The sequence below is a fragment of the Medicago truncatula genome, chromosome 5 (genome assembly GCF_003473485.1).
Source record: "Medicago truncatula cultivar Jemalong A17 chromosome 5, MtrunA17r5.0-ANR, whole genome shotgun sequence".
In the NCBI taxonomy this organism is placed as follows: domain Eukaryota; kingdom Viridiplantae; phylum Streptophyta; class Magnoliopsida; order Fabales; family Fabaceae; genus Medicago; species Medicago truncatula.
In genome coordinates, this window is record NC_053046.1 from 42,465,870 (window position 1) to 42,483,240 (window position 17,371).

Consider the following 17,371-nt stretch of genomic DNA (forward strand, 5'->3'; position numbering starts at 1 on the left):
ACAGTTTGACTTTATTTTATCTTTGATTACAAAAAAAAGCTTTTACATAAGCACTTATGCTATAAGCATTTAATTAATCTGTTTTTCCAAACAACACACAATTCTAGTATGCTTTCTATCAAATTATGAAATTATTCTACCATGTTAAGCATACATCTACTAGAAGAAATTATTCTAGGAAAGAAGTTAAGGATAATACATATATAGAGTCTTACATTACAAAATGAACCAGTTGTCATTTGAGTATCACCTCCAAGCACTAGAGGTAATAAGAGGTTGATTCATCCAACCAAGATAAAGAGCACCATCTTTCTCTTGTAGAGTATAATGTCCTTGGTAATTTTCTAGAAGATTTTGTATTGAATAATTAATATAAGAGCTTAATGGATATGGTGTGAATCCAGCCATTGTGAAACATGATCTCCACTTCTTCAGAACCTCGTGACGTTCAACTCTTTCTGCGCCTTCACACGCTACTAAATTGACCACTTCACGAGCCAAGCAATGCTGTTCCACATTAATCCTTTCTCTGTGCTCCCGTGGCAAAGCAACATCAATTGATTCAAAAACTGCGAAGTAGTAGTTCATTGTCTCGACGAAACGTGCAAAGAATGGAAGTTCGTTGGTATTTGATTCTTGCTCAACAAGAGTCACTACCTTAGGAGACAAACATTTTGCCAATCTCACCAATCTATCACGATGATTCTTACCACCATGTACATCTTCATCCGGTACATGATGCAGCATCATGGCAAAATTCACCGCAATAGCTTCTCCACGACGAAGTTCAAGGTCTTCAAGTCTCACCTCAGAAGGACTAACCCCTATAGCATGAAACTCAAATGCTACATTATATGACTCTGCAAGTTTTGATAACCTTTCTCCAACAATACCAAGTCCTCCTCCCCTAGCATAAGCGGACGTTGAGTCATCAAAACCGGTTATTCTGATCTTCGGCGGTCCTCCGGGTTTTCCGGCAAGTGCTTGGATTAGACTCATCCACTGAATTCCCTGATTAATCTGAAAATCAATTATATGAATTTCACTTTCATCTTTCAAGGCTTCAGCAATTACACCATTTGCTGACATGTATCCAAATTTGAGGTAAGGACAAATTTCATAAAGCACATGCATGTGTGAGAGTAGTTCTTTACTAGTAGCAGTTATAGGCTCTTTGCATTTCAAGGATTTGTATATTATGCTTCCTGAAGAAGCTATTCTTGCAACAAGAGCTTCCAACATGTATGCTCCTAACCTTTGGATTGGATTTCCCGAAACTGAAACCATTTTCGACAACTCTGACATTAACCATTCAGCTGTTTCCATATCATTTTCTGATATTGCTTTTGCACATGTAAACAGAATTTCTTTCAAATCCCCTCTAGATATCATCTCAATCATTTTGTTCCACTTCTCTGCCTCTAACAAAAGTGGATCAGATTCTTGTTGAATTATTACAGTATCATTATATATGTCTAGCATATCTGCAGCATCTTGTCCTAGCATAGCATTTTCAAGCTCTCTTATCTTGTGCCACAAGTCATCTTGGTTATGTGTCAAGCAAGATTCATTCTCTAAAGAATCATTGATGATTTCAAGAGAGTTTTGCGACGTGAATGTGTAAGATTTTGACTGTAGCTTTGAGACCGGACTATTGTTAGAAGATTCAAGGTTTTGTTCTAAAGCTTGAAATGAAGGGTAGGTTGAATGGCTACCGTTATCAGAAGATGAGTAGTTTTCGAGATTCTCATTTTGCAGGAAGCAGTATGAGTCTAGATTTCGTATAGGCTCGATGTTGAACATGCTAGAATCATATGACATTTTGTGATTAAGAGATGTTTGCATTGAAAAGTATCTGTTTCTTTGAATGCCGTGTTTTTCTGATATTAAAAACCTCTAAACTTTTCTGATTGCTCTATTTGTTCCGGAAATAAATGTGGTAACTTCTACTTTTTAAACTCTGCGATCATCTTAATCCAATTCCAGAAAATTCTGCAGAAGGGGTAGCACAGAAATTAAAACAATAAAGATAGATAACTAAACCGAAAATTCACCATAGCTATAGTCGTATAACAAAAATACTGTCTCAGTTCTTATAGGAAGCTTGTAGCTATGAAGTACTAAACACGCACGGACACGAGACTGACACTGACACATCGAGACTAGTAATAATTTGAGAAAATAAAATAACTGAATATAACAACAAGAGTCAGTTTCATGTCGAACACTGACACGTGTGTCGGGGTGCTACATAGGCTTGTAGTGTGAAAACGTTGACTAAAATTGGTATCAGGTGAATAGTTAAGGTTTATGGGATTAATATATTACTCAATTAATTAAAAGATGTGAACATGAAGAAGATTATATTGAAGTGTAATCAGCCATTTTGAAACAAGAAAAGCAATCATCCACCATTCACAATCTGTAATTTTCAGATTTATTATAGGTTCATCCAACTAGCCAACACCAAAGTTTAAGTGTCCAATTTTCATAATCTACATGTGCATAATATTAGTTCTTTGAACATAACAGAAACTTTACTTTTAATCGGTAATAATCACTCTGCTTTAGTTTTTAACTTTCTTCCACATGTTATTGTTTGTGCTTTTTAATCTGATCTAATGAAAAAAATGTAAATTGGTTGATACAAATCAAACCAAATAACAAATTTTGCAACACCAACTACTACTTAAAGCAAAACCTTTTCTCTTTGCTGTTTTGCTTTAATTTTTCTTCATGAAAAAGGTAAAAAAAAGATAGAGTTGTTCATAAATGAAAAGCAAAAGCTCTAGTGATCCACTGAATTTATTCCCCTCAGAAAATTAAAAACAAATTCAACTGATTAAAACCAGAAGTAGGGGTTTAAAGTTGAAACCTGGAAAACATTTAAAAGCTTCAATAATTGGCTTAAAAAATAGTTTTTTTTTTTTTTTTTTTCTTTCTTCCAGATCAAGATATAACAAGCATAAACACCAAATAAAATCACTTGCTTTCACACCAAGTAAACAAGATCAGTTCAATAATTTGAGAGACTCTCACCTTAAATAAAATGGAAACTAGATTATGATTTGAACTGTAGCACTGACCAAGCTTCCTTGCAACCAAAAAATTAATTAGAACTTTGCATTCATATGCAGCTAGGCTAGCTACTACATAGAAGTTTTGTTTATATGATACTATTCAAAGTTGTAGGATAAGTCCAAATAAAAAGTGGTTGTGTGCTACTTTTTTAATAGTAAATTTAGCTAAGCAATATGAACACATCCGTTTGTTTTTTTTAATAGATAATAATATTTCCTCACATGTTCATTTTTAATATAAATGATATAATTTTCAGAATGCATGATGCCAAGTGCATGACGACATAGCATTAATTAAGAGGTTAAAAAAGCAAGCACTTATCCTAATTATGATTCTTAATGATTAAACATTTGTTAGCATTTTCTAATTAAATTTATTAATGGAGATTTGATTTTAGTTTGGTCAAAAGTCCGTATAAATGCGGTGTTTGAAAAAGAATAATAAAGGCAAAAAGGATTTCGTCGGCAAAACGGTTGTCGTTTTAACACTGCCTCACGCGGTTGTCTCTTTTCCAAAACACGACAAAAATATTTAGATACATTTTAATACACTTATTTAATTTCACTGGGTCCTACTAAATTAAAGAGCATAGGATAGGAGTATCTACCACCATGGTAGAACTTAGTTTGGTTCTTAACTTTGTTACTTGTATCTCAATTTAACTCAACTAATGCAACAAATAAACACAAATCACATATCACCGATCTCGACTATTGATTTAAGATCAAAATGTCCAAATCACGAACAAAAACGATCTCACTTGTCAATCTAAATCGGACAGTTGAGAGAACACAATTACAACAAGGTATCAAATTCCTAATATAAAATTTAATTGTGAAAATTTTATGCAAGATTTACCAACAAATGAGTTGGAAAAATTACAGAACAATAGTCTAAACATGACCGCGTTGTAAAGTGAGAAAATTAAGCAACAAAGTTTCAATGCATAGAACATTTCAAGTCTAAAAATTGTGGATGCATAAAAGCAACAAGGAATAATGATATATTTCAGAGTAGGAAACGTTCATCATACTATTTACGACATTATCAAGTAGTGGTATTAGCTGTTGATTAGTAAAGTAAAGTCTTATCTTACCCAAGACCGTCTTAAACAATTCGTTGGCCCAATTTTAATCTTATAAATTGACCCCTAATAAAAATAGATTTTTTTTTAAAGTAAATTATAATAACATCGAAAACATGTAAATAATGTCAATAACATCAAAAAAGAGATTTTATGTTCAAATCACTAACATCAAAATACAAATTTGTTGTGACAGATAATTCATAGATTCAAAAAGGCTTTTCTTTTTTAATTAAGCAAAAGGATTTGGTTTGGGCAAAAAAGTGATTAAAATTAGGCTTAAATAAGTAAAAGGTCCCTGTAAGTTGATGTGTTTTTTGTTTTAGTTATGGTAAATTTTTTTCTTGCGAAACAACCCTTGTAATTACCAAACGTTTTGGAACTCGTCCCTGCCGTCAGGTTCCGTGAAAAAAATGGTTTGTTGGCTAACGGACGCCTACGTGGCACATGCTGATATGGCAACCGGTGCCAACTGGGTTAAGTACAGGGACTAAAACCAAAAACGTATTTTTACACAGGGATGTAATTAAAAAAACTTAAACATCAATTTTTGAATTTTAAAGGTCAAATGCATCTAAACGTCCTTTAAGTTTTTTGTTTTTCCCAAAGTCGTCCTTTAAGTTTCAAAAGTCCCAAACAAGTCCTTTAAGTTTCAAAAGTCCCAAACAAGTCCTTTTAGTTTTTGAATCGTTTCAAACAAGTCCTTTTAGAGGATAATGGTGATGATTTAGATGATAGCAACAAAGAGCATTATCCACCATTTATCATGCCTAAAAAGATGACTAATTTTAAGTGAGTGTTAGGAGCCAGATTTGGTACCAAAGATGAGTTCAAGGAAGCAATTACCAACTATGCTATCTACAATAGGACTTGTTTGAAATGATTTAAAAACTAAAATGACTTGTTTGAGACTTTTGAAACTTAAAGGACGACTTTGGGAAAAATGAAAAACTTAAAGGACCTTTAGATGCATTTGACCAATTTTAAAAACCACTTTTCCTTCTTCTTCCTCTCTCTGATCTTTCATTCTTCTTCAATCCTTCCATATCCAACTTTCAATTTCCTGCGCCCTAAATCCCATTTCCTTCAACAATGTCTTCTCATTCCATTTCTCAATCATCATATTAGGCAACTCATCAATGCCCTAAAACCCTAAAACGCACCAAACTTACAGGGACATTTTCCTTATTTAAACCAAATTCAAATTATCAATGTTGAAAAAGTCACTACACAACCCAGCTGGTCAAATATTTGATAAATAAAGCAACGCTATAAGCACCACAACTAAGCTCTCAATAAACTTGTGGACAGCTGAAATGCTTAACAAGCAATCATCTAAAGAACCTCAAATTCTTCAACATGCCACACATTTGAAAGGAAAACAATGCCTTGTGCCCATATCAGATACATTAGGAATAAATATAATGCTAAAAGGGAAACATCACACAACAATGAGGAAGATGATGAACAGACTTATGCTGCAAACTAATTTGGCATTATACAGAGACCTATGAGAAATCATGAACAAAACACAGAGTACACTAGCCACACTTAAATAGAAAACCAACTATATTTAATTTTCATAATATAACCAGATGAACAATTCCAAAAAGTGGAAATCACATCTTGATGTGTGAGTTGCTAAAAGACACATTCATGGATGACTTCTAGCAAAACCCATATATATAGATATATAAGGTTTTAAAAAACGGTCCGTTACTAAGAAAAAGGTCGTGACAAAAAAGTATAGGTAGCGGACGTTACCGTTTTTCACCGTTTTTACAGAGTGAACAAAAATCACGTCGAAAAGCCGTTACAACCACAACGAAACATCGTTACGGCCGCAAAAAATTGTCGCTCATGACAATAGACATAAAATCCAGATATTTTTTTTCTTCAATTGAGATAGATGAAAATCCCATTTTTAGTACAAATCTGATCATAAATTAATAAGTTATCTCCTTATCTAGTTTAGAACTTCAAATCTTTCTCTAGTTTAAGTTATTTATGTTACTATCTTTATTCAAAAGTTGTGCAATGTTGTGATTAATTCACACCACGACAACCATACTCCGTATCACAACACCCAAAATGGCCGAAATCACGAAATCCTATAAGCGACCGCGACCTTGACCACGACCGTTATTTAAAACCTTATATATCTTTTTATATGTACCAAAACAACACCAGATAGAATAATTATCCTACAAACTCCAAACCTTATCAAACACCAGCCACAAAGGACTCAATAATCTCGGTAATGCACGTCTCCTTAATCATCTCTCGCAGAAGCAACATCGCTCTCAACCATATCCGCAAGCTTACACTCTTCATACCTCATCCCTTCTTCCAGAGCAAGTCCGCCCAACGCCCTAGCAACAGCACCAACATCTAGTCCAACTGTTATAAGAGTAATTGGTGTAGTAATTGTAAGGTGAAGGTGGTGGAGAAGGTGTAGAATAGTTATCAAATGAGTTGCCTATACGATGATTGAGAAATGGAATGAGAAGAGATTGTTGAAGGAAATGGGTTTTAGGGCGCAGGCAATTGAAGTTTGAACATGGAAGGATTGAAGAAGAAGAAGAATGAAAGATAATAGAGAGGAAGAAGAAAGAAAGAGTGGTTTTTAAAATTCAAAAATTGATGTTTATGTTTTTTTAATTACATCCTGTGTAAAAATAAGTGTGTAGTGACCTTTTACTTATTTAAGCCTTAAAATTAAAGGAAAATAAATGTAAAGAAGAGACCTAGACTTGAACCCCAAGCCATGCAATCATATACTTAATGCTCTACCACTGAAGTATTCTTAACCATTTGTTAACTGCTCGCTTTTACCTCTATATAACACTTACTATAGGACCTTACATATAAAAAAAAATATGGGCCCCCAAAAATTTGAGGCCCGATGTCATCGCCCAGCCCCGACGGGCTATGGGCCGGCCCTGATCTTACCACAAGATCCACGTAGATAAACAAATATGTATATACTCTACAAAGTCAAAAGCATATAAAGTTTATGGAAAATGCTCCTTATAGCGAGGTTTTACGAGCGAGTGTTTATTCAATATTTTTTCCTAATCTATAGCAACTACCTCCCATGTTATTGGTTAATTGCTTTTCGCAAACCCTTCAGAACAATTTTCATCGGGATAAATAGCACGGCTGAAAGTTTATGGAATTAATGTTTGAAGATAAGTTGATAATATGATTTTTATAGTTTTCTATTGGAGAGATAGTTCAACCTCATCTTTATGAGAGAATATGCAAGGGTGAAGGGAAAACAACATTGTTAAAAATTCTCTGTTTTCATGCATGCACCCAAATAAATGAGATTGCTCTTTAAGTATCTAGTGATTGCTCACAAACACCTACCAATCAGCAATTAACTACAGTTTGATACTTTTTAAAAAATGGGTCTCATTATATTCAATATATTAACAAGTTTTAACTTAACCAACAAAAATGTCAAAATTGCTAAGTCAAACGTCGAGACCAAAGTTCAATCGAAATGTCATTCTTAAACAAACACCCTGGCTACGTGTTGAGAGTGGTTAGTGAAATAATGGAAAGAAAAGAAAGTATTCTTGACATGGCAGAAAAAAAAAAAAAAACAAAATTCTCAATGTTATTTATTATATCTTGTCTATAAATTCTTTGTCTATAAATTGGTAAAAAAAAAAAACCTAAACTATTAGTGTGGGATGTCCTGATTGAAATTTAACCCTTAACTCTTTCATTTATATAAATTACCGATAATGAGTCTTTGGCATATATACCTTCATCTAGACATTCTTGTTTTGTTCCTTTTGCTAAAAAATTCTAATTTTTTTAGGAGAAATTTTCACAATATTACCAAAAAATTATTTAACCCTTTTTACTATTATTATTTGTATCACTATCATCATATGTAATTATAGTTTCATAACGTATATTTGTCAAAATGAAAAAACTTACACTTAAATCTGCTTATTTAACCTGGTATTATTACAATATACAATGAATTCATTGTATATTCTAATAGGTATACGATGTTATCCACTGAGAATAAATCAAAATTGCCACTATCTTTTGTCCACCCATTCTCAAAAGATGTATCCTGTACCGGTTTCTGAATATATATGCATCTAGTTGGTGAACAGAAATGCTAAGCTTCAACAAAGCTATAACAGTTCCACTATCAATTTACCACCTGGACCATGGACACTGCCCCTCATAGGAAATATACATCATATTATTAGTAGCTCACTGCCCCATCATTGCTTCAAAATTTTGGAAGAGAAATATGGACCTCTGATGCACTTAAAACTAGGAGAGGTGCCTTACATAATAGTTAGTTCACCAGAAATGGCCAAAGAGATTATGAAAACACATGACATCACATTTTGTGATAGGCCAAACCTTCTTTTGCCCACAATACTTACTTACAATAATACAGATATTGCATTCTCTATTATACATGGAGAACACTGGAGACAACTGCGAAAGCTATGTGTTATAGAGCTATTAAGTGCAAAGCGTGTTCAATCATTTAGTTCTATAAGAAGCAAGTGAAGGATCAGTTGTTAATCTCACTCAGAAGATTTTGTCAACAACCTATGGGATAACGGCGCGTGCAACTTTTGGGAAAAAGAACATACACCAAGAAGCATTCAAATTAGCAATGGAGGAAGCATTGAGCCTGATGGGAGGATTTTGCATTGTTGATTTGTATCCTTCTATTAAATTTCTACGATGGGTGAGCAGGGCAAATTAAAGACCAAACTTGCCAGACATCATTGATGATCATAAAAGAAGTCACATGGAAGAAAGCAAAGATGAAGATCTAATTGATGTTCTTCTCAAGATTCAACAGGAAAGTGAGCACTCATAACATCCCTTGACTGATGATAATTTAAAAGCAGTCATCCAGGTTAGTCTACAACTAACCATGTTAATAATTTTAGGGTTAATTATGCTTTTGATCCCCTAAATATACATACTATTGATTTTAGTCCTCCTAAAATTCTCCATCTATGGAATTGGTCCCTGCTGTTAACTCCTCTTTAACGGTGTTGATGTGGCAACGCCACATGTGCATACCAAATGACGTGGCACTGCCACATGGATTTTTACTTTGCTGACGTGGATTTTTTTAAAGATTTCCTGAAGAAGATCAAAAATAATATTATCTTAACTAATCATTGTATTTGGAGAGAATATAAAAATTATAACTTATTTTTTAGCTGTGATGTGTGGAAGGGTGTGGGTTAGATGATAAATTATGTTAATCCATTTACAGGACTTGTTCACTGCTGGTGGCGAAACATCGTCAGGGGCTGTGTTATGAGGGATGTCTGAGATGGTAAAGAATCCAAAGGTGATGGAAAAGCACAAGCTGAGGTAAGAAGAGTGTTTGATAGAAAGGGGTATGTGGTTGAGACAGAGTTGCACCAATTGATATACTTGAAGTCTGTTATCAAAGAAACAATGAGGTTGCATCCTGCTATACCATTGTTGATTCCAAGAGAAAGTATGAAGCCATGCCAAATTAATGGATATGATATCCCGGCCAAGACTAGGGTTCTTGTCAATGCTTGGGCAATTGGAAGAGATCCAAGATATTGGGTCGAAGCTGAGAATTTCAAACCCGAGAGGTTTGTTAATAGTCCAATTGATTTCAATGGCACAGACTTCGAATACATACCATTTGGTGCTGGAAGGAGGATGTGCCCAGGCATTGCCTTCGGCATACCCAACGTTGAGCTTCCTCTTGCTGAATTACTTTATCACTTTGATTGGAAGCTTCTCAATGGAATGAAGTGTGAAGAACTTGATATGACTGAGTCATTTGGGATTACTGTAGGAAGAAAACATGACCTATGATTAATTCCTATTACACGTTGTCCTTACTATTTGTATTGCCAAAGCAAACCTGTTTAGTGTTTAATTTCCATATACTACTTTCAGTAATAATGTGTATGATGTTCCGAATAATGACTGTGGTTGGTAATAATTTGTTGTAAATAATTTTACTAGATGTCGTTTACACTTGCATATGATATTTGTGACAAACATTGAATTTGTGTTTGAATGAATTTGTAAACTGTTAAGTATAGTTGTATCATATTGTATAACACATTTTAACTAGAGAGAGGAAATCTTTCCCAAAATTGAATTCACCTGAAACAGATCGCAGAAGGATTGTAGTTAATCAATTTTACATAAATGACTTACCTTAAAATATAGAGAAACAGTAAGGAAATACTAAGCAAGTTATTGTTATATTATATTAGAGTATTTATGATCATACTCATAATTTACAAAATTGCTAAATACACCATATAAAATTGTATGTAATAGTCTTCCTTTCGGTTAGTAATTCTAAAATAAGTGAGTATTTGAAACTACATACCTGTTACATGGTTGGCCAATATCACCAACCACAATGTCACCCAAATATTATCCATAAAGTTAAATGAGACCGGCGGATGGTATTGCAATTCCATTGTTGGGATGGATCACCAAGAAATGCTAGAATTGACCATCATATCACATTTCTCAGTTTCACAAAGGAAAAAAAAAGATCTACGATTAAAAAAAATACTCCATTTTCTTAAACATTTTGGGATATATGTAAGCACGTGAAATATTAGTCTTGATGATGCACTTGTGATTTGCTTTGATAATAAGTATGATAGTCGCCTCTTGTATTACAATTACATATGATTGACATAGTGAGCGACAAAACTGCTATTGCGAGTAAAATTGTGAGAAGCTATTGAGTAAAATAATGAGGAGAATTTCGTCAAAAAGGTGAAATAGTGAGAAGAATGGTCATTACTAATTGTGTTCAGTTGAGGAGAATTGTGTAAGGGTTTAGAATGTTATAAATTGATAATTGCAAATGTTTATTAAGTCAAAGATCAAATCGAAAGTCAAAGATCAATTAGATTTAGTGTTCTTATTACATTGAAGAGAAAGGAAAAGATAGAAGAAGATTAAGCTCTAGGACTAAATCATTACTATAGAGTACTTAAGAAAGAAAGGAGAGACTTTCATCATTTTTCTTCATACCCTTCTTGCTAATCATTACTCTCCTTTTCTAGAAAGTTAAGAGAATATTTTCTTGTTGGAACTTGGAATTATCCCTTAGCAGTTGGATCAAGTGACATATGTTCTTTGTCTCTAATCAATTGTTAATTTCACTTTGATAACTTTGACTCTACTTATACTTGGATCATAACAAATTGATTCTAATTAGTCACTTCAAAAATTTACATTAAAAATTGATCATAGTAATCAACTTCAATGGTTTTTAGGAAAATGCTGTTTATCTTAACAAATACCCTCGTGAAATACAACGAACTAATTTTATTGGTTATTATAATCAACTGCATCCCCTGATTTCAAAAAGAAACACCTAGACACTTTAGCAGCGCTGAATATTATGTTTATTGTGTAAACAAATTTTAATAGTGATTTTATGAATTATTTATTTTTAAAAATTATTATAGAACCAAAAATACATATAAAAATGCAATGATAATTTTTAGTGACAATTGCAATTCTTGGTAGAGGTCTTCGAGAAATTACCTACGGTTGTCTGTAGCTAAAGGTTGAAAACATTAAATAACCAGGAGATTTACCTACACATTTGGGACTTATGGTTACAGTTTTTGCACGTCACGATAATTCAAATTTCTTGTATTGTGTATGTAAAAATATTGGGAAAAATCAGGTGTGGCTATTATCACGCTATGTCTAGAGGTGGATCTACCTCTAGGCAGATTTCTCTTTAGGAACCTCATAGATGTCTCAACTTATCCAAAATGCAACCAAAGACAATTAACCAACGTTTAGCTTAAAAAATGATTTACGAGATTTAAAAAGTGTCGAGCGATAATTAACCATCATTTTGCAGTGTAAATGGTAGTTGATTGTCGTTCAATAGGAGCCTCTGACAAATTGCTAGGTCCTTAAAAGAGCAATCCTCCTATTTTTCTTAATTGAAATAACTTGGCCTTTTAGCTAAAAAAGATGCCCCACTTTAAATAATTGAAAGCCCAATTTTAATTAGAGAATTGCTATTTTGTATGTGTGTGTTTTCAAATGACTATTTTCATTTTGTCTATTAAAAAAAAAGTTAAATATTCAATATCATAATCACAATAATTTGTTAACATAATTCAGACAGAATTTGTTACATACAAGTTGTTTTAAGATTTTTTTATTGACCTTTTGATTATGAGATAAAAAGTATCTCTTATTTCTTAAAGTTAACCGAACGTAAAATTTTGTCCTAGATTTAACCTAACTTCTTTGCTTAATTTTACTATTTTAACTATATTTAATTAACCCATTTAATTACACCTCTTATTCTTTAAAGTTAACCCGAATGCAAATTTTTGCCCTATATTTAACCTAATTTCTTTGCTTAATTTTACTATTTTAACCCTATTTAATTACATCTCTTATCTTATTATCTAATCCTAAACTACAATGTAAACAACTTTGCACAACCTTAAACCTAATTTGTGAGCGGGAAATCTGCTTTGTTTACTCATTTAATGACATTTTCAAAATTCAAATTCGTTTTACTCTCTCTCTCTCTCTCATGGGTATGATTCACAAAAAACTTTGACCCTAGATTTAACCTATTTTTTTCGCGTGCCTTTACTATATTAACCCTAGATTTAATTTATGCAAAATGTCATCTCTTATTTTAACCTAATTTTTCCTCCACACTTTTGCATATAATGTTTATCTAAAGTAAAATAAAATTATGTTCCTAATTATAAGCTATTTTTTGGAAATCTCTTACTAATGTTAACCCGTCTCGCTATACTTAACTTAATTTTTCTATCCACACTTTTGCATTTAATGTTTATCTAAAGTAAAATAAAATTATGTTCCTAATTATATGCTGTGTTTTTTTGGAAAGGAATAACCGTTAACCCGTCTCGCTATACTTAACCTAATATCTTACTTATAAATGTTAACTCGTCTTGTTATACTTAACCTATTATGTTACGTTACGATATCAAGGACGATGTTATGAAAAATTATGTTGTGGGACAGTACCAACGTCTATGCTTCTTAATATTATGAAATACTATATGACAATCATGACATTCATCTAAACTATTTTGTTATCTATTACCTTTCATATGGACTAATTCGGCCTACATTATGTCGGTAGTGCCTTGTAAATTTAAGACATTTCCCATTTGCCTTGTAAAATTAAGACCATTCCTATTGAAATTCATTTATTGAATTGTCTAGTAATTTTGGTTGAGTTGGTTGAAACAACAAGTTGCAAAAGTAACCTCTGTTGCGTAGATTTGATTCAGTTTGAATTACAAAAGATGTAGTATGTAATTGTTCATGCGAGCTGTTTTAGTCGGCCAAAAGGAAGGCACAGTTTGGCCGGATAATTACATATCTACGATGGTAAATATGCGGTAATTATTATGTTTTTCCATGTGGATAATGAGGATGTCAAAAGACACTCATTATCTGACCGGACCTCTTAAAATTTTATCCATGTGGATAATGAGGATGTTAAAAAGCACCCATTATCTGACATGACTTATTACCATATTTGATCATTGCATTGAGATTACCGTTTGCAGTTAATTCTTAGCAGTCAAAAGATTGTGTTTTAATGGTGCTTTGGTATCTTGTTTTTGGTCTTTTAATTTACAATTTGTGATGATAAATATGTGGTAATTCTTAAAAAAAAAAAAAAAAAAATTCATGTGGGTAATGAGGATGTCAAAAGGCACCAATTATCTGACATGACTTCTTAAGTTTTTCCATGTGGGTAATGAGGATGTCAAAAGGCACCCATTATCTGACAGGACTTATTACCAATATTTGATCATTGCACTGAGAGTACCGCTTACAATTAATTTTAGCAGTCAAAAGATTGTGTTTTAATGGTGCGCTTGGTATCTTGTTTTTGTCTTTTAATTTACAAATAAAGATAAATTGTGCATGTCTTATAATTAATTAATTTTGACATGTCGATTAATGTTGTGTGAGTGTAAACTCATTTAAGTATTTAAGAGTTTACATCCACACCTATGATGGTAAACATTTGACAATTATAAGAATTTATTCTTTGTCAAAGTAAATTGTCATTGTTTGATCATTGTTATAAAATACCACTAGCAATTGATATTATTTTTAAAGACTTGATATTGATGATGCATTAGGTATTTTGGTGAGTGCTTTTGCTACTCTTGTTCTCTTTAAACTAATATAGTTTATGTATCTGCTAATCTGAGTTGAATTTTTAAACTCTTAAAAGTTCTAACTTTTAGGAATTGAAGAATAATATTAACATTATTCTTGGATCTAGACCTTAGATAAGGGTGGTGAAACTCACATTCTCTCACATATTCAGCATCTAATTTGAGAATCAAGTTTGACAAGTGAGTATACACCAAATCTCATAGGTCATATGTGATCATAAAGTTAAAATCTCATGTGTATTAGAGGTATTGTTTAAGATGACAATTTTTGTCATATTTTCTTTGCTTAAACTAAGGTGCTTTTAAAGCAATATAGAGAAAGACAAACTCTCATTGCAGAGAGAGTATTTCATTAAGATTGTTTGGCAAAGAAAATGTAAGAAGCACATCATGTAAATATTTAATCTTGCTAAGACACTATAATTTCGACTATCTATGACCGGTTCGAAAATTCAGTAATTTCGACAATCATATGACTTGTTCGACAATTCAGTATTTAGTATTCTCTTTGCACAATTAAGTTTATAACTATTTCAGTTAGAAATGATCATTTAAATGATCAATTCATAAAGTGTGCAAATAAGGAAAAGTTGAAGCAAGAGAAAATAAAATAGTGCTCATTCGGAAAATACCTCAAAAGATAAGGGCAAATGAAGAATGATAATCTTGACTGACTTATGTCCAATGACGTTGAAAGATATGTCAATTAAGAATGGACAAAGTCGATAAAGATTTCTTTATTCATTTTTAAACCAATTTTAGATTGTCGTTACTAGCATTTTTTTTTTGTATATAAAAGACAATTTAGTAAATCATTATTTGAATTAATTTTTGTTTTAATTTCTCTTTGATGAAATCAAGATATTTTGAGTTTTATTTTCAAACGATGATTTCAATGTGTCTTTTAAGTTCAATTATCAGAGTCAATTTAGTTATGACTTGTGACATTCTATATTGTTTAAGGTTTTGAAAACTATAAAGATTTTCATCCCACAAATTAAGGAAATTTTGAGACATAAATTGTTAAGTTTTCTTGAGGATATTGAGTTTGGGGGAGAGATATGGTAATAGAACAAAATTGAATGAGGAAGAATTAGTTCTAAACTAATTCATATAGTTACTTTTATTATAGTATATTTGAATCCTCATGAGGACATTATTGTTCTACCTCTCAATCAAGTTAAGAAACTATTTCATCTAGATCAAACTCAACACCTTCAAGAATTAGGGATTCTAGTGTCATTAAGAATTGACTAAAAAGAGAAATTCTATTTAGTTTGATTGAAAGACTCTATTAGGACAGTCATGATACTAGTTTGCTTATTATAAATTTGGAGCTGCATAAGATGGATTTCAATATAGTGTTTCTTAATGGTGACATTAACGATACAATATGGTGCATATTGTAACGCCCACTTTTGTTAATTGCTTATTTAATCGAGTTTAGGCGATTATATTATATTTATATAATATATGCATGATTTTGATATGTTTTGATGATTTGCGATGATTTTGGTGATTTGATGGATGACGTGATAAGTTATGAGTTTTGGAAGATTTGATAAGATTAAGGGATTTATTTTATTGTTAAATAGAATAAAGATTTGAAAATAAAATAAAATATTTAGTTGAGGGCTGTTTTGATATTTTAGATAGTTTTGGGGGAGAAAGTGAGATAAGATAAGTAATTAGGAAGAGATATAAATAGAGAAGACCTAATTGTTAGAAAAACTGATTGTACGTGAAAACTTTTGGAAAAAGGAGAAAAAGCTTAGAAGGGAGAAGAGCATTGAGAGGGCTGCGATTTCTCCATAACCAGGTAATGGTGAGACTAATAATTCAATAACGTTGGTTGATGTAATTCTGATGATTAATTGACAAAGTTAGGGTTGATTTAGAAAAGTTTTGGAATTAGGTCAAAACCCTAAAAATTGATGATCCAACGGTAAAACTTGATTAGATTGACGTAGAAACCGTCCTTTAACCTTAGAACATGTTTAGGATGGATTATGGAATCAGAATTAGGCTTTGAACCATGTTGTTTGATGGATTTTCGAGAAAACCCTTAGTCTGCTCGAGCTTCTGTTCATCGCTCGCCCTGGCGAGGGATGATCCTCGCCTCGCGAGTGATGAACTTCATCGCTCGCCACGCGAGCCTTTCCCTTCGCCTCGCGAGTTGTTTGGTGCAACTCGCCACGGCGAGCAACCCTTCCTCGCCTCGCGAGCTTAGGCAGAGAGCATGTCATATTTTGTGTTTCGACCCTTTTAGTTGGACTTTGGATGCCTTAGAGTGCCTGAACATGCCTAGTATTGATTAGGAATGAATGTAGGATCAGATTGAACCCAGAACAACACTAGTTTGGGAGTTGAGTGGTACTCGCCATGGCGAGTAAGAACTCTCGCCTCGCGAGCACAACTTGAATGTAGTTGCTTGAGTGTTTGTGCGATCTGTGTCGCACGTGTTGATCAAGAGCGAACCCCTAATTGGTATTGAGACCTAATGATGACGTTTAATGCAGTCTGTAGAGTTGTTTAAGTTATGTTGATATTAATTGAACATGAACTAATGTATTGTATATTCATGCAAGATATGAAGGTTTGATAATGATGCAATTTATAAGCTATTGATATAATGATATCATTTTGTTATGTGACTTGTTTATGCTGCTTCCGTTATTTAACTAAGTGCATAAGTATATGATGAAGTTTAGCTCCAAATTACTGGATGCATGTTGATATGTTGATTACGATGTTTTTCCATAAGAGTCCATGCATAGCATCTCATTGAGCTTAGTCCTCACCACGATTATTAGGAGCTTTGTCCTCCGCACGTTTTATAGGAGCTTTGTCCTCCGCACGTTTAAAGTATATTAATACTTATGATGACGATTGGTACCACATGCATATAAGGAGTCTAAGAGCATTGTCACATTGTCATGATTAAGATGCCTTGTTGTTGATGACTGAATAC

General features: G+C 32.8%; 1 protein-coding gene and 1 pseudogene across 1 annotated transcript; one reads left to right on the plus strand and one right to left on the minus strand.

Annotated features, from left to right (window-relative positions):
• Window positions 1–4: 4 nt before the first annotated feature.
• On the minus strand, window positions 5–3,197 carry LOC11433242 (scarecrow-like protein 21). Its single transcript, XM_003617649.4, has 2 exons — window positions 3,040–3,197; window positions 5–1,992 (listed from the first exon to the last, which is right to left on the minus strand). Exon 2 carries the CDS (start codon window positions 1,843–1,845, stop codon window positions 247–249), a length of 1,599 nt encoding a protein of 532 aa, XP_003617697.1. The 5' UTR covers window positions 1,846–1,992; window positions 3,040–3,197; the 3' UTR covers window positions 5–246.
• A 4,476-nt stretch (window positions 3,198–7,673) lies between these two features.
• On the plus strand, window positions 7,674–10,084 carry LOC11442300 (cytochrome P450 71D10-like; annotated as a pseudogene).
• Window positions 10,085–17,371: the final 7,287 nt, after the last annotated feature.

Bases quoted from the DNA above. Each gene is read 5' to 3' on its own strand.
- LOC11433242 (XM_003617649.4), bottom strand. From the start codon at position 1,845: ATGCAAACATCTCTTAATCACAAAATGTCATATGATTCTAGCATGTTC.